Source organism: Benincasa hispida, chromosome 2 (genome assembly GCF_009727055.1).
Source record: "Benincasa hispida cultivar B227 chromosome 2, ASM972705v1, whole genome shotgun sequence".
NCBI classification, from domain to species: domain Eukaryota; kingdom Viridiplantae; phylum Streptophyta; class Magnoliopsida; order Cucurbitales; family Cucurbitaceae; genus Benincasa; species Benincasa hispida.
This window is the reverse complement of record NC_052350.1, coordinates 44689378-44714470: the sequence shown is the minus strand read 5'-3', so window position 1 is coordinate 44714470 and position 25093 is coordinate 44689378. Positions and strand designations below refer to the sequence as shown.

The following is a 25093-nucleotide window of genomic DNA, read 5'->3' as shown; positions in this document are numbered from 1 at the left end:
GTTTTCATGTTTATATTTTTTAACGTTTTGAATAAGTTCAGAACAGGGAGGCACGTGGACACATCAACCTGAAACAAAGTTGACGAGAGAAAAACAAGCACATATTTTACAAAATCAAGCTAGCCCATTTCTTACCTCACTACTCTCCACTCTCCTACAAGAACATTTTGTAGAAAATCGAGCTGTAATCTAGAGATCTTATACAGCGATTGTTTCCTTGTATATGAATATAGTTGTCTTCTTGTATATATTTATTGTTCTACTTTCTCTTTTCCTTATAGGTTTAGATTGAGTCAAGAATTTTAGTATGTTGATTAATTGCAGAGTTTTATTTTATTTTCCTGTGTAAATCCAATTCCTCTTCACTAAATAAATTTAGAGAAAAATATAATTTTCATACAAAGCTTCACATTTCTTTTTTTTTTTCATTTTCAATTTTTGCTAAATTTACACGTTCAAATATTATATGCAAAATTGAAAGTTCGGGAACACTTCTAAAGTCAACCTATTAAACATTAAACATGAAATTTAAAATTAAGAATTCTATTCGACACTCCAAATTTAGGAACCTATTAGACACAATACTGAGAGGTTAGGGATTCAATTTGTAACTTAACCAAAAATCTATTCAAAACAAAAAGCTTAGAGAATGTTATAGTTCTATTGTTAGGATTTTCCATTATTGTAAACATCTTATTATGTTATTTTTTCCTTTTCTATGATTTATACACTTGTATATATTCATACCTTTGAGAGGACTCCGATTCTCTCTCAAAACTAAGACTTTTACATGGTAATAGAGCCCTCTAAACAAAATTAGGGTTTTGTGAACCTTAGGGTTTGAGAATTAAGAACCCGTTTGTGTTACATCTAGGGTTTTGTGGAGGGGTGAGTTTATACTTTTACTCACGGCCGCCGTCTTCAGTTCGTTCGCCACCGTCAGCCATTGCCGCTGCCAGAAGGGGAGACAGAGACAGAGACAGAGAGAGAAAGAGAGAGAGAGAAAAAGGTATTTTTTCGACACCACCCAGTTCGACAAGGAGCCTAGCCGCCGATCTACAGAACCCTAAAGTCCGGCATCCATCCGACCAACGCGTGAACCACTTCACCGTTGTGGTTCATCGAAGGGGGGGTGGGGGGGAGATCATCTCTTTGGTAAATTAGGGTTTGCTTCTTTTCTGTCCGATGTTTATTTTTTAGGTAATGGCTGATAAGAAACCAATAGTCATGTCTGAGATGGTTCCTATGGTGTCAAAAGTAAGTGGACACAGGTTGAATGGATCCAATTACTATTCATGGAGATTAAATGTTCACCACTTTATTAGGAGCATGGAGATGGATAATTACATCACGGAAGAGCTACCGATTGATGCTAATAAAAAGATTTGGTGGCCAAACGATTCAAGAATGCTTCTACAAATCAAGAATTCTATTTATCATGAAATCGTTGAACTAATAAATCACTGCGAATCAGTCAAGAAACTATTGGAATATTTGGATTTTCTTTATTATGAGAAAGAGAATATTAATAGAGTGTTTGATGTTTGTAAGACTCTATATCAACCTGATCAAGGAGAAAAAACTCTTACAAGCGACTTTATGGAGGTTAAAAGTACATGTGCAGAATTCAATGCCTTGATGCCAATCAACACGAATCTAAAAGTTCTAATGGCTCAATGTGAAAAGTTGTTTACCATGAGTTTTTTAGTAGGTTTTGCACCTAAATATGAGATGGTCAAAGATCAAGTGTTGTCAAGCTCAAATATTTCATCGTTGGAAGAAGCTTATACTCGAAAACTTCGTACAGAGAAGCTACAAACAGTTATGTCATCTGATTCTAGTAGTGCTTTGATTGGGTGTACAAATGATTATAGAGATAATAAGGAGATTGAATCAAATAGCTCCAAAGGTCATCCCAATAACCAAAAATCAAATTCAGGAGGTGTTGTTTGCTATTACTGTCATAAGCCTGGTCATATGAAACGTGAATGCAGAAGATTGATGAATAAGGATCAATGGGTAACATCTGCACATGTCACTTCTACTCCTGATAATCTTGACAAGTCAATTACAATTTGTGCAAAGGAGTTTGCTAAATTTCAACAATATCTAAAGTCATTAAGGGCATCATCTTCTACTCCCATTACGGCCATCGCACAGACAGGTAACATCTCTAAATGCCTTCTTTCCTCCACGTCAAAATGGGTCATTGAGTCTGGCACTACAGACTATATGACAGGTAACCTCAGTCTATTCTCTAACCTTTGTACATCTACCTCTTCACCTAATGTCACTATAGCTGATGTAACCTCCACTCCTGTTTTAGGATCAGGAACCGTCCATCTTACTGAATCAATTTCTGTCATCGGTTTTAAATTTACCAAATTTCTCGTTTAATTTGATTTTAGTCAGTAAACTCACTCATGATCTTCATTATTGTGTCTCCTTTTCTTTTGGTTATTGCTTATTTCAGGATCTTATGACGAAGCTGACAATTGGTAAAAGGAGTGAATTTAGAGGTCTTTACATCTTTGAACCACAAACACCTACAGCCATCACATGCTCTAGCGTGTCGTCTCCCTTTGAAGAGCATTGTTGTTTGAGTCATCCGTCTATCTCTGTGTTGAAGAGTCTTCGTCCACAACTTCAACATTTGTCTTCTTTAGATTGTGAGTCATGTCAGTTTGCTAAATTTCATCGTTTGAGTTTGTATCCTCGAGTCAATAAATGAGCTAGTGCTCCATTTGGATTAGTCCATTCTGATGTTTGGGGTCCATGTCCTATTAAGTCCAAAGGAAAGTTTAGGTATTTTGTTACTGTTATAATTCTTTAATTAGGGTTTTCCATTCTTGTAAATATTTTGTGATATTTTCCTTTTCTATGCTTTGTACTCTTGTATATATTCATATCTTTGGTGAATGAATAAAGCATTCTGATTCTTTCTCAAACCTAAGAGTTTTACATGGTATCAGAGCTCTCTAAATAAACTTAGGGTTTTTGTGAACCTTAGAGTTTGAGAATTTAGAACCCATTTGTGATACGTTTAGGATTTTGTGGAGAGGTGAGTTTACTCATAGTCGCCTTCTTCGGTTCGTTCGCCGTCGTTAGTCGCCGCCGCCGCAGTCATCAGCTGTCCGCCGCGGGAAAAAGATAAAGTTGTTTTTTCGACACTGCCCATTCCAAAGGGAAGCCCAGCCGCCGATCTACAAAACCCCCAAAGTCTGGTTGCCATTTGATCAGCGCATGAGGCTCACGCGCCGCCTGTTCCAGCCTGCTGTCCGTCCATGCGCCGCCGCGTGTAGGCGCGTGCACCGCCGTTTTTCATCCGTCTTCAGTGGGTATCCTCAGTGTTGTTGGCTCTTCTTGGTGGTGTGTTTGTTTGGGATATATAGATATATTCATTGCTTGTGTAGACATCTCTTCGATAAATTAGGGTTTGATTCTTTGCTGTCCGGTGTCTACTTTTTGAGGTAATAGATGATAAGAAACCAGTAATGTCTGAGATTGTTCCTATGGTGTCAAAAGTAACTGAACACAAGTTGAATGGATCCAACTACTATTCATGGAGATCAAATCCAGGAGGTGTTGTTTGCTATTATTGTCATAAACCTGGCCATACAAAACGTGAATGTAGAAGATTGTTGAATAAGGGTCAGAGGATGCCATCACCCTCTGCACATGTCACCTCTACTCCTGATAATCTTGACAAGTCAATTACGATTTCTGCAGGGGAGTTTGCTAAATTTCAGCAGTATCAAGAGTCATTGAGAGCATCATCTTCTACTCCCATTACGACCATCACAGAGACAAGTAACATTTCTAACAACCTTCTTTCCTCCACGTCAAAATGGGTCATTGACTCTGGCGCTACAGACCATATGTCAGGTAACCCCAGTTTATTCTCTACCCTTTGTACATCTACCTCTTCACCTAATGTCACTATAGCTGATGGAACCTCCACTCCTGTTTTAGGATCAGGAACTGTCCATCTCACTAAATCAATTTCTTTGTCATCAGTTTTAAATTTACCAAATTTCTCGTTTAATTTGATTTCAGTCAGTAAACTCACTCATGATCTTCATAGTTGTCTCCTTTTCTTCTGGTTATTGCTTATTTCAGGATCTTATGACGAAGCAGACTATTGGTAAAGGGCGTGAATTTAGAGGTCTTTACATCTTTGAACCACAAACACCTACAGCCATCACATGCTCTAGCATGTCGTCTCCCTTCGAAGAGCATTATCGTTTGGGTCATCCATTTATCTCTGTGTTGAAGAGTCTTCGTCCACAACTTCAACATTTGTCTTCTTTCGATTGTGAGTCATGTCAATTTGCTAAATTTCATCGTTTGAGTTCGTATCCTTGAGTCAATAAACGAGCTAGTGCTCCTTCTGAATTAGTCCATTCTGATGTTTGGGGTCCATGTCCTGTTGAGTCCAAAGGAGGGTTTAGGTATTTTGTTACATTTGTCGATGACTATTCTCGTGTTACGTGGTTATATTTAATGAAAAGTCGTTATGAGTTACTTTCTCATTTTCGTAACTTCCATTCTGAAATTCAAACTCAGTTTAGTGGTATTCCTAAAATACTGCGGAGTGATAATGCTAAGGAATATTTCTCTCATACACTCAAGTCTTATTTAGATGCCCATGGCATTCTTAATCAATCTTCTTGTGTTGATACTCCATCTCAAAATGGGGTTGCAGAACAAAAGAATCGTCATCTCCTTGAGACAACTAGAGTTTTAATGTTTCAGATGTATGTTCCAAAATCCTTTTGGGCTGATGTTGTTTCCACAGATTGTTTCTTAATAAATCGCATGCCCTCTTACATTCTTAAGGGTGAGATACCTTTTCGTACTTTATGCCCCAAGCAACATTTGTTTCCCATTCAACCCAAAATATTTGGTTGTACCTGCTTTGTTCGGGATGTTCGGCCTCAACACACCAAGCTGGATCCAAAGTCCTTAAAATGTATTTTCCTTGGTTATTCCCGTGTCCAAAAGGGGTATCGGTGTTATTGTCCTAGTCTTAATAAATATTTAGTTTCTCCTGATATCACGTTTTTTGAACTTACCCCATTTTTTTCATCACCGTCTTTCTCTTCGAATAAGAGTCTGGGGGAGCATAAGGAATTAGAGGATAATTTCCTTGTCTACACAGTTATTTATCCTTCCTATCCTCTTCATGATTCATCTTTACCTATGGCTACCTCTACTCTTCCACCCACCGTTAAGGTCTATACTGAACGACAACCTCCTTCAGTTGCATGCCCTGTACCAGAGTCTTCTTCGCCATTGGATCCAGAAATGAGTGATGATCTTCCTATTGCTCTTCGTAAAGGTAAATATACATGTGCTCATCCTATTTCCTCTTTTGTTTCATATAACCATTTGTCGTCTTCCACATGTTCATTCATTGCATCCTTGGAGTCTGTATCCATCCCTAAAATTGTTCATGAAGCTTTGTCTCATCCTGGTTGGTGTGCCGCAATCGTGGAGGAGATGATTGCCTTAGATGATAATTGTACTTAAGGATTTAGTTTCTCTCCCTGCAGGAAAGAAGCCTATCGGTTGCAAATGGGTGTTTGCAGTTAAAGTCAATCTTGATGGTTCTGTTGCTCGGTTAAAAGCGCACCTCGTAGTGAAAGGCTACATACAAACTTATGGCGTTGACTATGCTGATACTTTTTCTCCTGTAGCAAAAATGGCATCTGTGAGGTTGTTTATTTCATTAGCTTCAATCAATCATTGGCCTTTACATCAGCTTGATATTAAAAATGCATTTCTTTATGGTGATCTTCAAGAAGAGATGTATATGGAGCAACCACCAGGGTTTGTTGCTCAGGGAGAGAATGGAACGGTGTGTCACCTTCGTAAATCCCTGTATGGATTATTAAAGCAGAGTCCACGAGCTTGGTTTGGTAAATTTAGTCAGGTGATTGAAAGTTTTGGAATACGGAAGAGCAGGCCAGATCATTTAGTCTTTTTTAAGAGATCTGAGGGTGGTGTCATCTTGTTAGTCGTATATGTGGATGATATTGTGATTATTGGTGATGATGCTTTAGGTATCCAGTCTCTAAAGACTTTTCTTCATAGTCAATTCCATACAAAAGATTTGGGCATGTTGAAATACTTCTTAGGAATTGAGGTAATAAGAAGCAAGAAAGGAATTCTATTATCACAGAGAGAATATGTACTTGACTTGTTGACTAAAACGGGAAAGCTAGGGGCTAAGCCATGTAGTACCCTAATGATACCCAACTTACAGCTCATAGAAGATGGAAGATTACTAAAAGATCCTGAAAGATATAAGAGGTTAGTGGAAAAATTTAATTACCTTACATTGACTCGACCCGACATAGCCTATTCAGTGAGTATTGTTAGTCAATACATGTCATTCTCTACAGTTGATCATTGGACTGCATTGGAATAAATTCTGTGTTATCTAAAGGCTGCTCTCGGACGTGGTTTGTTATATAAGAATTATGGTCATACTAATATTGAATGTCTCTCAGACGCCAATTGGGCAGGATCTAAAGAAGACAGAAGATCAACTTCAAGGTATTGTGTTTTTGTTTGTGGTAATTTGATTTCTTGGAAGAGTAAGAAGCAAAATGTAGTGTCACGTTCAAGTGCGGAATCAGAATATAGAGCAATGGCACAGTCTTTGTGTGAATTGATTTGGATATATCAAATTCTTGTTGAGTTGGGATTTGAAATCACCACATCGACAAAGTTGTGATGTGATAATCAAGCAACACTTCATATTGCATCTAATCCAGTATTTCACGAAAGGACTAAACATGTCATTTTGTACATGAGAAAATTCAACAAGGATTGGTATCTGCAGGATATGTGAAGACTGGAGAACAATTAGGAGATATCTTCACAAAGACATTGAATGGAACACATATAGATTATCTATGTAACAAGTTGGGCATGATTAACATATATGCTCCAACTTGACGAGGGAGTGTTATAATTTTATTGTTAGAATTTTCCATTATTGTAAATATCTTGTTATGTTATTTTTTCCTTTTCTATACTTTGTACACTTGTATATATTCATACCTTTGGTGAATGAATAGAGGACTCTAATTCCCTCTCAAAAATAAGAGTTTTACAGAGAAGAACAAGAAAACAACAAAGTAAATGCTATCAACAAGATACAAAAATATTAGTCTCAAAAGATACATAATTTGCAAGGGAGTGAGTAAGAAAACCAATAGAAGAAATAAATAAATAATGGAACAAGATTACAATGAAAAGTTAAAAGACACATATCCTGTATGTAAAAGCCAACAAAAATTTGGAAAGAGAGCTCCATTGCGAAGCCTTAAGACCAACTGAATCAAACCAAACTCTTCATAAGATAAGCTGAAACATACCAATCAATCGTAAATCTAAAACAACCAATTCAAGGTTTGGAATCAAAGGCCTCAAGATTGAAGAGTTGTGCATCCAACAAAAACTATGAAGAAGTGAGTAATTGCAAACGAATCCCACTGACTCAAGCCTTCGTAGAATCTAAAAAACCATAACATCCATCATGCTAGCCATACTAAGAAGGATGACTTTAATCAAGCTCAAAGTAAAGGGCAATACAAAACCAAGCTAGAAACATCTAAATCTCCTCAAACATCAATCAACAACACCACACACACCAAACATGGTAATGACAGAAAAAAGCCAAACCAAATCTCCAAAAATGACCAGAACAAAATAGAACTCAAAACTCGACCCACAGAACTTGGTCCATGAATCACCCCAATCTTTTTGAATGCCAGGACATTTTCTGAATTGGAATATAATAAGCAGAAAAGAATAATTAAGCTTTCTGCCTACTGCTTGAGAAAGGAGGGAATCTCTTTAAATTGCAGACTACATCCCTTGATTAGAGAGGAAAACTTTTCTGTTGCCAAAACATAACTACTTGATGGTCGAATTCTATCAGAAACCGCATGTGTAAGGAAGTCAGGCTTGATGTGTGTGTCGGAAACAGTTTAAGTCATCTAAAACAAAATCATCAGCTATGTCTACTTCACAGAGACTATTCTGATGCTGAAAGCCAATTTCCACACTACTTACACTAACATCATACAAACAATCCATAACCTCAATATAGAGAGAAAAGTGATCATTGTGTCATGAGTTCGTTTTAGATATTAAAACTTTATTAAATGGTGAACCACTGAGCCCAATATTACAGTGTTCCCCACTTAAGTTCTGAGATGAATCCTTAGAAAGAACTTCTTCCTTTGAGTTGACTGTATGAAGCAGCAAGGTTGTACAAGCTTCTTCAACGAAATCATCATTAAGTTGGGAGATATTTGAATCTTGAGAATACCAAGGAACATGGTCTTTTATTCTAGTGAAAATTTTATTGAAGGATTCACAAAACCGAAACATTTCATTGATATAATGAAAGGAGACTAATGATCAAAGATACAATTACCTTTAGTGGAGAAGAGAACAACAAAATAAACCAAAAATTGACAAATGATACTAAATTTTTGGATGAATGACCTGTAGACTTCCATGGGATTAGTGCAAAAACAGCAGCAGCACCACTTGAAAGAAGACAATCACAAGTTTTCTTGAAAAAGGAAATGCCCTAAAAACTTTAACCTAATGGCTTCACTCCTACTAGGCATAGTAATGCAACCTTGAACAAAGAGAATTTTTAATAAACAAGGAGAATAAAAGCTTCAACTTCATGCACGGCGATGAAAACTGAACCAACTTGAAACTTGAGCTGCCTGAAGAATGAACGAATGGCCTCTTTCAATACTTTTGCTATCTCCTTCCATTCATTGAACACAAATAGCTCGAAATGATCCATAAGTTATTAAAATCTTCCTTGAAAACATCATAATTCTTCAGAACCCAAAAGGTCTTCTTGCTCTGTTTTACCATCAGTGGAACTGGAGACTGCATCTGCTTGTTATTGCTCTTATTTGATGGTTCTGGGGCAATGAGCTTGATACCTCCTTTTCCTTTTACCACATCTGTGAAACTTGTTCCATGTTTTCTTTGGGAATTTGGCTCAGGTATAACTTTGGTGGAATGAGCAAGAGCTGTTAATGGCTCCTTTGATAATTGACGTACCTCCTCACCTTTTTAAAAAAAAAAAAAAAACTTTTAAGAATTTCAATGAAAGAATGCCATCCATTCTGCTTAGGGCCTTCCGGAACATGATGAATAAAAGCGACCTCCAGTAGAAGGCCAAACAACAAATCTCAAAACCCAACCGGAAATATCCCTGAACTTGGATAGCCTTGTGACTCCATCACAAACTCTGCCATTGTTGAGAAAAAAGAGTTTACTTGGATCTAATAAAAGCTTTGAGGCTTGCTCCACAAACCAGCTCAGTTGGGACCTTGAGAGGGGAAGAACCTTACGAGCTTCCATATCCTCAATGTAGAACCGGTCGGATTCGGACCAAATACAGAAGAAATACCCATTCATTTTGCAACTTTCAACTTCCATCGAGTGGCACAAATAGAAGTAAATCTCTAGAGGAGGAAGATGATGGCAGGGGAGAGAGCAAGACGCTGGAGAGTGGTCGGAAAGAAGATGTAAGATGGAGGAGAGGAGAGGAGAGAGGAGAGAGCAGAGAGCAGAGAGAACTTACCTTTTTTCAGAGTCCTTAAATGTAAGTTGTAATTACAAAAGCAAGAAAATAAAGATTAAAAAAATTTCTTTCAAGCCGTATATTGGATCAACTTCAAGATCAAACATAAAAGAGATTAATATAATCCAATAAAATTACAAATGAAGTCCATAGTCACATACATGGTGAAATATGTAGCATAGGCATTCTGGAAGAAATCTGACGTTGGATGCTTCCCCCCATATAAGAAAGTATAAGGAAATAAATAATAGCTTCTTTTCCTTGCTAACAGCAGACAAACTGTAAAAACATAGAACACTTATAATAATCAAATTAAATTTTCTGCTGAGGAATCAAATTATAAAATTTAAAAAAAAAATAAAAAAATTATTGTTGGAAATAAAAATATAGATGGAACTAAAACTCCATTCAGAAAATAAAAAGAATAAGTTGCAAAAACCAAACCTGCTCCAAACAGGTTGAATGCATAAATATTCACACCATTTCACGTAGTTTTCCAGAGACTTCTTAAAAACACCCTCCACAGCAGCTGCATCCAATTTCTATAGAAACACAAAAAAAATTCACCTAAAATGAGAGCTCTAGAATATAGATGTATATTTCATATATGAGCATCAATACATTAATAATTCAGGAAATAAATTTATGGAGGATATTAGTTTGAACACAGAGCATGGGTGCTTATGGATCCCTGCGGTGAGGCACAGGTGCTCTGTTATTCTTCACGATGATTACTTTTTTTTTCTAATAAGAAACAACAACGGAATAGATTTGTTCCTTTTTTTTTTTTTTTTTTTTTTTTTTTTTTTTTGAAAAAGAAAAAGGCATGAGGGCTGCAGACATGCCAATTATAAATGAGAATGAGGGTGGGGAAAGGAATGGCTATGCTCTGTTAGAAGAACTGGACTTACAGAGGCTGCAATAGCAAAGCATAAAATAGACAAAATGGAAGAAGTTGTTATTCACTTTCCTAACTTGCCATCTCTGTTGAGGTCTTCCCAGCTTATCTCCTGTGCACATTCCCCACATATTGTACTACAACCAACCTGTCCCCTGGCTTCTGAGTGTCAGCAAATGGGAAAGATTTGTGCATTTACAAGAAACAAATCGGTTCCTTGCTCTTGTTTGTGCCAGATTGATAGTCTCGGGTACAGGATGGGTGATAGTCGACAAGGAATAGATTTATTCCAAAAACAAGGAATACAGCCGTGGTTTAGGAAATGCTAACAAAAGGCTTTCATTGAAGAAATTTCTAAAACAGTAGCCTTCAAAGTCTTTAGAAGATTTGGCAACCTATTGCAGTTTTAATGACCGTTGGTCTAGGTTGAGAATTTCTTGGCAAATTTGCATGAGTTGCCGTCAGTGGGGGGTGGGGTTTTAATCAGTGAACTTCATTCTGTGTCATGGGAGATAGTGGGTTTTATTTGGTGTTTTGCATGAAGAACTTTTGGTGGAAGTAGAACCAATGAACATGAATTCATTGGTGAAGGCAGAGAAATTAATAGGCTTTGCATGACAAATTTGTCACCAAGCTTTGACACTGACGAAGGAATAATGAACTACAAATTAGATATCAAGTACCCAATAAACGTAATATACAATTAGCCAACAATTGCAACATCAATTATTTATGATAGGAAACAATCTTCCATAAAACGGTATGATAGAAAGAGATTGGCCCAAACCACCAACCACGGCCAAATTACAAGAAGCAGCTCCAATTGTTAATGATTAAAATTATGCTAAACCATCCGTCAATGTTCAGTGATGAGAATATAGCACTTACTGGTTCAGTTTCTTCAGGTATACGAAGTCGAGATTGTTCATTGGCAAGTAGGTGCACTACATGTTCGCGTTGATTAGACACATTGTCTCTCTAAAAGCCATCAAATTTCAACATTAGATAAATTAAATTAACAAATAAAAGAAATAACCAAGCCCTGCAATTTCTAAGTTAAACATTTTAAATTAAACATCTAACAGATACAACAATGGTTACCAATAGTAACGAATAGACCATAAGGGGTAAATAAACGTTACTCCATTCCAATAGCAAAGGTGGAAAAGCAACTAGATTCAGAACCAGGGAACTATAATTCAAAGAAGCATTTTAGAAAAAGATACGAATTTCATTAAGTGAAAGAGAATAATGTTCTGAAATACAAAAGGATACAACAAAATATAAGCGTACACAAAAAGGCAAAGTAAATGTTTCTTGCAATCATCATAATTGCAGTTGTAAACAATACTAAATTCCTGGGAGATAAACAAAAAATAGTTGGACAGAAGGAAAGTCAAGCTTACAATAAAATCAACTTATAAAGGATCACTGTCACATTAACTAGAGAAAAAGTTATATGAACAGAAAACTGTTGGGTTTTTGACAAAATATTAGAAGTGCAGTTGCCCACATCAAAAAGATTTAGGAAAGTCATGGGTTTATCCTACATTGAAAATGTTTAGGAAAGTCATGGGCTTGTCCTACATCAAAAAGGTTTAGGAAAGTCATGGGCTCTAAACCTATAAAAGGAATCCATGTCTTTGGTTTTCAGTTGTCCCAGTTAGAAACACTTTAGACTTGAGTGTACTAACTCTAGTTAAATTCCCTTTATGTATTCCCCAGTTTGAGAGTGGGAAAAGGGTGTAAGTAGTATAAAAGCTTTGAGAGAGTGCTCTTGTAATTGGGTCGGGAGAGAGAATTGTTATGTGTGATTGTAACAATTTTTCACATAGTGGATTTCTTTTTAATGGGTCGTGGTTTTTATCCGAGTTGTGAGTTTTCCACGTAAATTCGTGTGTTTCCAGTTTTATTATTTTCTATTAATTTCTCTGTAATTTTTCTGCTTATTCATACGGAAGAAGTGGGAAGTTTTTCCCAACAAGTGGTATCAGAGCATCAGGTTTGTAGTTTTTTGAATGTCTGATTATGCTCTTTGGTTGCAGCTTTGTCTGAGCTTCCACGTCAGAAAATAATTTTTTAAACGAGCTCCGATGTTTTGTAAATAGTGTGAGTTGTTCGCTATTTTCTGATTTGCTAAGAGTGAAGCAGATGTGTGTCAAGCTTTATGAGTTAAGTAAAGTTTGATGTGGAGAATTTTGATGGAATGATCAATTTTGGCTCGTAGCAAGTGTAAGTCAAGGTGTGTTGATGCAATATGGATTACACAAGTGCAAGTTAAGCGGTAATGGTGTTCCAATGCAATTCAAGAGTGATTTCAGCAAAGGTTTCAAGAAGAGAATCTTCAAGTAGAAGATAGGTTGCTAGGAATGCAGGCAGTTTGGACACATGAAAAATAGAGCAGGTTCGTCAAATGGCTCTGGATCGGATGTTGACGGTGTCTTTCACGTCAAGAGAGACGGTGACTTCCTCTAAAGAAGAGGAAAATCATCCTCGTGGTATGTCCACCTTACCATGATAAAGGATGTAATGTTAGCGGTTTCATAAGTTTGCACATGCGCATTGACTTGGCGGTTATGCAAGGTGTGTGGTGGAAGTTATGCCGATGGCCGAAGGGCTTCCAGGTGAGCCAAGTAGGTGGAAGTTGCACCATAAATTTCAACAAGATTTATCAGCATATGACGAAAAAGGAAAATTTTGGAAGGTGGTATTCCAAGTGGTCTACTTTTTATGGTGGAGTAAGTCATAATTCTATGAGATGAGAATTATGATTGTCAGTGAAGATAATGGATATTGCAGCAGTTGTGGATTCTTCAAATATCTTGCCAAGGTGGAATTTGTTGGGGTTTTGGCAAAATATTAGAAATGCAATTGTTCCACATCAAAAAGATTTAGGAAAGTCATGGGTTTGTCCTACATTGAAAAGGTTTAGGAAAGTCAAGGGCATGTCCTACCTCAAAAAGGTTTAGGAAAGTCATGGGCTCCAAACCTATAAAAGGAGTCCATGCCTTTGGTTTTCAGTTGTCCGTGTCCCAGTTAGAAACACTTTAAGCTTTGGTGTATTAACTCTAGTTAAATTCCCTTTATGTATTCTCTAGTTTGAGAGTGGGAAAAGGGTGTGAGTAGTATAAAAGCTTTGAGAGAGTGTTCTTGTAATTAGGATCGGGAGAGAGAATTGTTCTTATTTGAAGAAGAAGCCAAGATTACTTTGGATCAACGCAGTTAAAGCTTTATTATCAGAACTTTGGTTCGAAAGGAATCAAAGAGTGTTTCAAGACAAAACTTCTATTAGCTCCTTTAAATTCGATATCGCCTACATCAATGCCTCCTCCTGGTGCTCTCTTTCCAAAGCTTTTCAAGACTTCTCTATACCAGACATCAACCTCAATTGGAATGCCTTCATTTTCCCGCTCTCTTGATTTTCTAACAGCCTAGAGATGGTTATTAATTTTCAGTTTATCTTTCGGTTGTAAGCCTTGTTATATGCAAGGTCTTCTTTATATTGTACTTAGCTATGGAATTCTAGTCCTTCTAGGAGATGATGAGAATGCTAGGGAGGTGTCAACCTAATTGAGATGTCTTAGTGCATTTGCTGATTCTTTTTGTGTTTTTTGCGTTTTTTAGTGTGTTGGATTGTTTTGCTCTTTATGTTTGTTTCCTTTCATTCACTTATAACATCTTTCATTATCTTAATGAAGTGGTTTGTTTCTTGTTCAAAAAACAAAAAAAAAAAAAAAAAAATTTCACACAGTGAATTTCTTTTTTATAGGTCGTGGTTTTTCTCCGAGTTGGGAGTTTTCCACGTAAATTCTTGTATTTTCAATTTTATTGCTTTCTTTGAATTTCTCTGTAATTTTTCTACTTATTCTTGCGGTAGAAGTGAGAGGTTTTTTCCAACAAAAACTCTCCAGAGGGTTATTGTATCTTTGAGCAATAGTCTCTCTTCATTTTTCAATGAAAAAATATGTTTCATTAATAAATAAATAAATTTATATATAAAGGAAGAAAGAAAGAAAAATCCCATTAAATTTTCAAAAAGAACTACGACTGATGAGGTATGACTACAAAAAGAAATAGAAAGCAAAATCCAAGATGAGCCTTGGAATTCATCCATTATTTTTTTATAAGAGATGCCTCTTAATTAAATGAAAGTACAAAGTGAGGTCCAGGCAAATAAAAGAATAGCCCAAAGAAAGAGCATAACATCAAGTATAAGAGAAAATTGTAAGAACTGCTCTACCATGTCTTTCCTCATTGTTTGTTTGCTAATAAAGGGCGGTGAGTCATCTTCAGGAGATTAGGGTTGCTTGCTAAAGGGTGGTTGGTCATCTTCAAGAAGTTGTTGATGATGCTAATGCTTTAAAAGAAAACAGAAGATAGTTTGGTGGTGTGCCACTAAAGCTTTTTGTGGAAGTTTTGAAGAGGAAGAAACCTAAGAAACCGTTCCACTCAGATATCACAAATTGACAATTCCAAAGAAGGTGATCCAAATTTTCCTCTGCCTTTCGAGGAAGGATACAACAAAAAGGATGCATTAACAAAGGCATCTTTCTCAAAAGCCTATACATCGTATTCACATGACCGAGCAAAACTTGCCAATTGAAGAACTTAACTTTCTTTGAAATCTTAATCCTCCATAAAATATCAAAGACCGACTCAACAACAGGAGAGGATCCAATAAAATCCTAAAGAATGGCTTACAAGAAAATCCCTCCAAAGGGTTAGGACTCCAAACACGAACATCCCTTCTCCCAAGCCTAAAGTCAAAATCCTCAATCAAGGAAAGAAGAGAGTTCACCTCCGTCGTTTCACTACCGGACAACGGCCAATAGAAACTGAAGGAGAAAGAAACATAATTCCCTGACTAGACCAAAAAGTCCGACACGAAACAATTTTTCAGAATAGACAAATGATTTTTTTTTTTTTTGGAAACGAAAACCAGACTTCTTCATTGAATTAATGAAATGAGTCTAATGCTCAAATACAAGAACAAAGCAAAACAAAAAGAAACTGTAAAACACCCCATTGTATTTATCTATAAGAGGAGGGACAAAAAGGGAAAATCACACCAAGAATCAGTTAGGGGGATAGTGGAATATGAAGATATGGTTGCAAGGTGCAAAATGTTAGAGGAGGCCGTTGGGGGAGGGACCACAAAAGGCTAAACAAAAAGGAGAGAACGGGGGGAAGGAGGGCAAGGAAGAATTTGCTGAGAAAGGAGATACATTCTTCAGGAGAGGTTTCCAGCATCTCTCGAAATCCAGGCTGGGATATCTTAGTTTTTCTTAATTCCTTCTGTGTTTATTTTTGCACACTTTATTTCCTGTTCTGTCTGAAATTTCTTTCTGGAATCTGGTTGCTGTCAAAAGGTTAATAAATAAAAGGTTGAGGAATTTGTCGTTCACTGTTTGATCTTTTATCTTAATATCCATTTCTATCTTGATCGGAAGCTGGTAAGGGAGTAGGAAAAAGGCCAGTAGCCTAACATTTTGGTATTAGAGCCACAACCCTGGGAAAACGTGCACCATGGCTCAAAAACAATTGGAAGAGAGGATGGATACCACGGAGAAAGAGATGGCAAGGCTGAAGGACTTGTTGCTTGGTCTGTGCAAGAATCTAGAGAAACTCACTGAGGAGGTATGGGAGAACAATGTAGTTCGAAAGAAGGAGGAGTCGACATTAACGGAGGGGAGCAACCTCAAATCAAAAGGGAAGGTAGATGAAGCAGAGTCCTCTCAAATTTCAGGAGGTGGCAGCTTGGACAGAGGTAAGTACAAACGTTTGGAAATGCCTTTTTTTACAGCTGACAACCCGGAGTCATGGGTTTATCGAGCGGAGCACTTCTTCGAGATACACGAACTCTCCGATGCAGAGAAAGTGAAGGTAGCAGTGATTAGTTTCGCCCCTGATGAAATCGACTGGTTCCGTCGGAGTAACAACCGAAGAGCCATTACCACTTGGGATGAATTAAAACGGAGGTTGTTTGAACACTATCGGAAGGTTGGAGAAGGAAGTCTATGCGCGCGATTACTTAAAATTCGGCAAGAAGGATCTTACCAAGAGTATGTGAAGAGGTTCGTCAACTACTCGGCGCCATTGCTGGACCTATCAGAGGAAGTCTTGAGGAATGCGTTCATGAACGGACTGGAACCGGAGTTGCAAGCCAAAGTCATCAGCCGAAATCCTAAAACCTTAGACGATTGTATGAAGGAAGCCCAGTTAATCAATGATCGGAACATCGCGCTTAAGTTGGCATTGAAGGAGTTGGGCCGAAGTGGGCTGAACCAAAGAATGGGCCTAAATGATAAAAAGGAAATGAGTGAAAAAAACCCAAGGAAAGATTACGGACAACCCGCCCATGAAGCAGATCGCTCTGCCGGTGAAACCGTTAGTCCCCATTCCGGCGAAAAACAATGTTCCCAACAAGAAGGAGGCTCCAATGAAGAGGCTGAGTGACGTGGAGTTCAGAGATCACCTAGACAAGGGGCTTTGCTTTCGTTGTAATGAAAAGTATGCACCCGGGCATCGATGTAAATTCAAGGAAAATAGGCAATTAATGCTGTTTATAACCAACGAAGAAGAGGAAATGGAGGAAGAAGAGGTGACCGAGAGAGAAGAACCGGCTGAAATGAAGAATGTTAAGGTGCAGGAGAAGGCTGAACTATCGTTGAACTCCCTACTTGGATTCTCAGTGAAGGGAACAATGAAACTTAAAGGAAAAATCAAAGGCAAGGAGGTGGTAGTACTCATTGACTCGGGAGCTACTCACAACTTTATCCATCATGGAGCTTGGGATACCGATGGAACAAAAAAAAAGTTTGGAGTGGTTATAGGAAATGGAAGTGAAATCGAAAGGAAAGGGATATGTAAGGGGGTAAAGCTCACACTTCCAAACTTAACAGTGAAGACTGATTTCTTGGCTATGGAGTTAGGAAGGATGAATGTGGTACTTGGAATGCCTTGGCTGTGTACCACGGGTTTCATGAGGATTCATTGGCCCTCGTTAACTATAGCTTTCTGGTCAAAAGGAGCACAAATCATGTTGAAAGGGAATCCCTCCCTCACTAAAGCTGAAGTATCCTTCAAAATGTTGAGTCAACAATGGGATGAAGAAGATATGGGCTTCTTAGTGGATTTCCAGCACCTTAAGATTGAAGGCCTTGAAGGAACAAAGGAAGGAAGGAAAGAACAAACCCAGCATGCATTACCTCTCATGATTCAGGAATTATTGAACCAAAACCAAGATGTCTTTAGCCTACCCACCTCCCTTCCTCCTAAAAGGGCAGTTGACCATCGAATAACCATCAAGGAGGGTACCAATCCAATCAATGTGCGACCTTATAAGTATGGACATGCTTAGAAAGAGGAAATAGAAAAGTTAGTTCAGGAGATGTTACAAGCTGGTTTTATTCGGCCCAGCAGGAGTCCCTATTCAAGTCCGGTGTTGCTGGTGAAAAAGAAGGATGGAGGATGGCGTTTTTGTGTAGACTACAGAAGGTTGAACCAAGCTACAATAGCAGATAAGTTTCCTATCCCTGTAATTGAAGAACTACTTGATGTGTTACATAAGGCTATGGTTTTCTCCAAGCTTGATTTAAAGTCAGGGTACCACCAAATCCGTATGAGGGAGGAAGACATTGAGAAGACAGCATTCAGGACACACGAGGGGTACTACGAATTCTTAGTCATGCCTTTTGGGCTCACTAATGCGCCTGCCACATTCCAATCATTCATGAACCAAGTCTTTAAACCATTCCTATGCCGTTTTATACTTGTATTCTTTGATGATATTTTGGTTTATAGTCCAGATATTTCCACTCATGAGACTCATTTAGGGGTTGTGTTCAATGTGCTAAGAGATAACCAGCTCTTTGCTAACCAAAAGAAATGTGTGTTTTGGCAAGAGAGGATTCAGTATTTAGGGCACTGGATATCGCATCAAGAGGTGGAAGCTGATGGGGAAAAGACCCAAGCTATGGTGAGCTGGCCATGCCCCACAAACGTAACTGAATTGAGAGGCTTTTTGGGCTTAACCGGTTACTACCGCCGTTTTGTCAAAGGGTACAGCACCAGGGCAGCTCCCTTAACAAGATTACTCAAGAAAAATAGCTTCAAATGGGATGAAACTGCCACCCGAGCATTTGAGGATCTGAAGCAACAGATGATGTCGTGCCCTGTTCTCGCATTACCGGACTTCAATCAACCTTTCATCATTGAAACAGATGCTTCAGGAACAGGGGTTGGAGCTGTGTTGACACAAAGAGACAAACCAATAGCTTTTTACAGTCAAAAGCTCTCACAACGAGCACAAAACAAGTCCATATATGAGAGAGAATTAATGGCAGTGTGTTGGCTGTCCAAAGGTGGCGACATTACTTATTAGGAGGAAGATTCATAATGATTTCAGATCAAAAGGCATTGAAGTTTTTGGTAGAGCAGAGGGAGGTGCAGCCACAATTTCAGTGTTGGTTAACCAAGCTTCTTGGATATGATTTTGAGATACTTTACCAGCCAGGATTGATGAATAAGGCAGCAGATGCCCTGTCCCGAGTACAGCTACCTTCCGAACTCCTTAGTTTGTACTCATCAGCCGTGGTAGATGTGGAGCTCATACTAAAGGAGGTGGAGGAGGATGAGGAACTACAATAGATCATATCCTTGTTGAAAGACAATCCGGATGGCAAACCAAACTACAGATGGTCAAATGGAAGGCTACTCTATAAAGGGAGGTTAGTAATTCCTAAACAAGCAACCTTAATACCGTCCCTATTGCACACCTTTCATGATTTCATACTTGGGGGTCATTCGGGGTTCTTAAGGACCTACAAACGCATGAGTGGGGAGTTATATTGGCCGGGAATGAAGAATGATATAAAGAAATATGTGGAAGGGTGTGATATTTTCCAAAGGAACAAATCAGAATCTCTAACCCCCGCAAGGCTGCTGCAACCTCTACCCATTCCCGAATTGACCTTAGAAGAATGGACAATGGATTTTATTGAGGGATTGCCGAGAGCAGGGGGTTATGACTCCATATTAGTAGTGGTCGATAGACTGAGTAAATATGGGCACTTCATTCCTTTGAGACATCCATTTTCAGCAAAGCAAGTGGCAGAAATCTTCATTCAAGAGATTATCAAGCTCCATGGCATTTCCAAGTCGATCACTACCGATAGAGACAAGATATTCTTGAGTAATTTTTGGAGAGAGGTCTTTGCAGCCTTGGGAACCAAATTAAGGAGAAGTACGGCCTTCCATCCTCAAATAGATGGTCAAACTGAGCGAGTAAATCGCTGCCTAGAGACATACCTTAGGTGTTTCTGCAATGAACAACCTACTAGATGGAATAAATGGCTGGCTTGGGTAGAGTATTGGTATAATACCACCTTTCATGCTTCTATAAGGACCACACCTTTCCAGGCCATTTATGGACGGACCCCCCACCGCTAATTCATTATGGAGAAACAAAGTCAAGCAATGACAGTGTAGACAGTCTCTTAAAAGAGTGGGACTTGGCCTTGAATGCACTCAAAGAGAACTTAGTGATTGCGCAAAATAGAATGAAGAAGCAAGCGGACCAGCATAGGCATGAGTTGACATTTGAGATAGGGGACGAAGTCTTCCTCAAACTAAGACCATACAGACAACGCTCACTAGCAAAAAGAAAAAGTGAGAAATTGTCCCCAAGATTTTATGGTCCATATCAAGTATCTGACAAGATAGGAGAAGTAGCATATCGTTTGAACTTACCACCAGAAGCGGCTATACACGATGTATTTCATGTCTCTCAACTTAAGAAGAAGTTTGGTAAATCGCAACAAATACAACAATTACCTCCTATGTTAACTGAAGATTTTGAGTTACAAGTTGCCCCTGAAGTGGTACTAGGAGTAAGATGGAATGGAGAGCTGAATACACAAGAATGGCTTATTAAATGGAAGGGCCTTCCGGATAGTGAGGCCACTTGGGAGTCAGTATTGAACATAAGGCAGCAATTCCCATCTTTCCACCTTGAGGACAAGGTGCACTTTAAAATTGTTGGGAGAAATTGTTCACGACTTTCAACTTATCGTGGGCTTTAAGCAATGATTTTAAAGAAAACTTACAACAAGTCCTTTTGGGTTTACACTTGAATAAAAATTCTAGTTTGATTTGGCTTAACACGGTCAAGGCTTTACTGAATGAGATATGGTTTGTGTTGAAAGTAGGGTCTAAACCCTAGGGACATTTATGTCTTTTTACTAAACTCTAGGGTTTCCTACTTTTCTATTTATACGTATAACCTCTGTGTATCCAGTGTATCAATTCTAATAAGAAAACTTTACACTGTGATTTTTTCTCCCTCTACTAGGGTTTTCCACGTAACTCTATGTGTGCCCTCTTTCTCTCTTTACTCCTTTTTCATCATGGTATCAAAGCATGGGGAAGAAACCCTAGCCACCATTGAGAAAAACCCAACAGGAGAGTCACAATGGCCAGTAGTTGACAACAATTACACAGATATAGCCATTATCATGCAGAACGCCATAGAACGTTATTTTTAGACGGCTTTCCCACATCTCCACCGAAGTGACCAGCCGACCGAACAGCAGCCAACCGGAGCAGAAACTCATGGCGTGCCACCAATCGGTGCAATCCAAGCCACACAATAACCACAAACCAACGCAACCTCACAGATCAGCGCGCAGCAACCCACGCAGCCGATCGGCGCGATCCAAGCCGTGCGGCCACAGATCGACGCGATCCAACCTGTGCCTCCAGCCGGAGTGGAGACGAAACCCATGCAGCCCTTCGATCGACAACCTCCAGCCAGCACAATCATTCCGATGAGTTAGACCCAGCCAAGATTCGCTATTCCAGCCGATGAACCCATACCTTCGACCCTGCTGAAGTAGATCCAATCCGTGGCTGCCACCTAGTGCCGACCAATAGTAGCCTTCCGTTCCAGCCGGATTTGAATAGTAGCCTGGGTCAGTCATCTCCTAGGATTGGTGGATTCGAAATTGGGGAGTCATCATCTCACCAATCGAGGTCAAGGCATTACAATCCAAGACCAATTTACTCAACTCCAACTTCAGATTAAATAGCAGAACAAGTATGTTCAACAACAGATTGCTGCTCTCAGAGAACCCCTTGGAACGACCTCAAATATCCGATCAGACCTCCTTTCAAATCTACCTATTTACTCTGGAAATTCGGTAACCTCCTTGGAACGAGTCTTATATTATGAGTCTGAGGAAACTGACCAGGTCTATGATTTCCTTGCGGGGCTGAATTCTAAGTTTGACGTTGTACGGAGTTGGATACTGGGACATCGTCCAATACCATCCCTAATAGAAGTTTACTCTGAAATCCGCCTCGAGGAAGACAGGTCCAGTGCTATGAATAATACACTGATGTCGCCAACTGATTTTGCTGCGTTTAAGACGTCAGGGTCTGTCAATGACAAACAGAACGGCATATCGACTCTAGTATGTGAACACTACAAGAAGCCCGGGCACACCAAAGACTAGTTCTGGAAGCTGCATGGTCATCCACCTAATGGTAAACGGCGTCAATCAGATTCTGGACGAGCATTGACAAGTGAATTAGCAAACGGAGGTCCTCAACCTCAGAGTCAGGAAACTAGCCAAAATAGCTCTAGTGCAGTGGGTGTGAGCGCAATTGCCCAGTCAGGCACTATTCAATCCTTTGGCCTTGTTAGTACAATTGGTAGCAAGCCGTGGATTCTAGATTCAGGGGCAACAGATCACTTAACTGGTTCCTCCGACCAATTTATTTCTTACTATCCAAGTGCTGGGAATGAGAGAATCAGAATTGCTAATGGATCTTTTGCTTCTATGGCTGGGAAAGGCCATCTTTCCTCCTTTGAGGGTTGAATTCAAAATTTCTTATAATCTATTATCTGTTAGCAAAATTACAAGAGATTTGAAATGTCAAGTTATTTTCTCACCTGATGCTATTGTTTTCCAGGACCTGAACTCTGGTACAACGATTGGCACTGTCTGGCATGATAGGGAGCTCTATTTCCTTACTGAAGATGCTTCTTCTAGGATGTGTGATAGGACTAATTTACTTTCATCATGTTTTTCTACTTCTAAAACTGATTACATGTTATGGCATTATCGTCTCGGACATCCTAGTTTTCATTATACGAAATATTTATTTCCCCATCTGTTTCACAATGTTAATCTCTCTAACTTGACTTGTGATGTGTGTATTCGGGCTAAACAACTTCGTGTCTCGCTGAAACCTCAGCCTTATAAGCCTTTCAAGCCATTCACCCTCTTCCATAGCGATGTTTAGGGTCCTTCATCTGTTACTACTGCCACTGGCAAACGTTGGTTTGTAACCTTCATTGATGACCACACTAGACTAACTTGGGTTTTCCTTCTCACTAATAAGTCTGAAGTCTCGTCGGTTTTCCAACAGTTCTACACTACTGCAGAAACCCAGTTTAACACAAAAATTGCTATCCTTCGAAGTGATAATGGTCGGGAGTTTTTTAATAATTCTTTCCGGGAATTTTTAGTCTCTAAGGGAATTGTCCATCAGGGTTCATGTGTGTATACTCCTCAACAAAATGGGATAGTTGAACAGAAAAACCGTCACCTTATCGAAGTTGCTTGCTCCCTTATATTGTCAACCTCACTTCCGTCCTATTTATGGGGAGATGTTGTTTTAACAGCAGCTCATTTGATAAACCGAATGTCTTCCCGGATCTTAAAATTTCAAACCCCCCTAAACTGTTTCAAGGAGTCCTATCTCGATAGTCGGCTTATCCCTGATATTCCGCTTCGGGTGTTTGGGTGTGTTGTGTTTGTCCATACCCATGGTCCTAATCGTACCAAGTTTACCCCCCATGCTCATAAATGTGTCTTTGTGGGATATCCTCTTCATCAACGTGGGTACAAATGTTACCATCCTTCCTCACGAAAATATTTTGTCTCAATGGATGTGACCTTCTTCGAAGATCAATCCTTCTTTCCCATTAGTCATCTTCAGAGGAAGAGTACTAGTGAAGAGACTAATTAGGATCCGAGTTCGTCAATATTACCTAGGGGCGAGCATGGTAGACCGATAACCGACACGACCGACCTAAACCAGCCGAAATAGGGTCGGCTGGTCGGAAATTCAAACAAATCGGGCAGGGGTCGGTTTCAAAGTTTACCATCGATTTAGGTTTCAGTCGGGCACCCAATGGGTCGGGTCCGACCAATATTTTAAAAAAAATTAAAACAATATTAAATTTAATATATTAGATAATGTATAGGGTTTTTACATTTAGGTCTTCCGATTTCCGTCCGCTCCGCACGCCGCAAGCAAGCGTCTTCGTGCTCATCAAGCTTCTTCTTCTTCTTCCTTCTTCCGTTCCTCTTCGGCCTTTCCTTGCTCGTCGTCTTCTTCCAACCTCCGATTTTAGGCAACCGTCTTCGTGCTCGTCGTCTTCGTATTAGATAATTTGTTGTTGTATGTTGCTATTGTGCTAGATCCTCGAAAAAGGCTAAGGTTTGTATCTTTTTGTCTTAAAAATTTTTTTGGGCCAGAGGTTGCCAAATCTATGGGAAATGTAGTGGAACAATGTTGTAGACGTCTCTTTCATGAGTACAGTATTACTGATACTCAGAGTGGGAGTGGGAGTGGTAGTACTAATACGAATACACCAATTGTCCCAGCCTCGGAGACCATAATTGATTATGATCCAACTGAAAAAGTGGGTGAAGACTTTGTCTATGATACAATTGATCTTGATTTTGAAGGCGATGAGACTACACCTTTCGAACAGGGGTCAGAGATTGATATTTATTTGTTGGAAGCAAATGTTAAGAATGAAGGTGATTTTGACATACTTCAATGGTGGAAGAGGAACAGTCATCGGTTTGAGGTTCTTAGTCGTATGGCTAGAGATATTTTGGCAATTCCAGTATCTACTGTAGCGTCTAAGTCGGCTTTTAGTACAGGAGGACGTGTTGTTGATTCATCACATTGTTCATTGGCTCCAAAAACAGTGGAGGCTCTCATTTGTACTCAAAATTGGCTAAATTCTGGTCCAATAGATCTTGAAGTTCAGCATGACATGGAAGAAGCTTCATTATTTGAAGAAGGTATTTATTCATCATTTGTATTTTGTAGTTGTAACTTGTTAGATTAAAATCTTAATGAGGTTGTCTTTCTCTTCTTAATCTTAATTATATAGGATTCAAAACGGTTATGGACAATGAAAAAGACATTTAAGACCTTCCAGATTTTGCAAAGTTGTCCGTTAACGATTAAGCATTTATCATTTGATTTTATTGTAATTGGGTTGTATTTGACAATTGACTTTATGTTTTATTGTAATTGGCTTGTATTTGATAATTGACTTTATGTTGTAATTTCTAGTTTGATTGTATTGTATGTGAGTGTGACTATGTGTCATGTGACATTTCTATTTGTGACATACACTCTCGACTCTCATATTAGTTTTGTTTTCAATTATATATGTAATATGTATTAAAGGTTCTATAAGCAATTAAGCGAAGCGAGCAGTAACACAATCCCAAACAATGTACATGTTAATT

General features: G+C 38.8%; 1 protein-coding gene across 1 annotated transcript in view; it reads right to left on the bottom strand.

Moving 5' to 3' along the window:
• Positions 1–25093, bottom strand: part of LOC120071672 (callose synthase 9-like) — a 143548-nt gene that overhangs the window by 93611 nt on the left and 24844 nt on the right. The window contains exons 5-7 of the mRNA XM_039024046.1: positions 11421–11510; positions 10079–10176; positions 9796–9913 (exon numbers count right to left, since the gene is read on the bottom strand). Of these exons, the coding sequence (XP_038879974.1) occupies positions 9796–9913; positions 10079–10176; positions 11421–11510 (306 nt within the window). The remainder of the gene's footprint in view (positions 1–9795; positions 9914–10078; positions 10177–11420; positions 11511–25093) is intronic.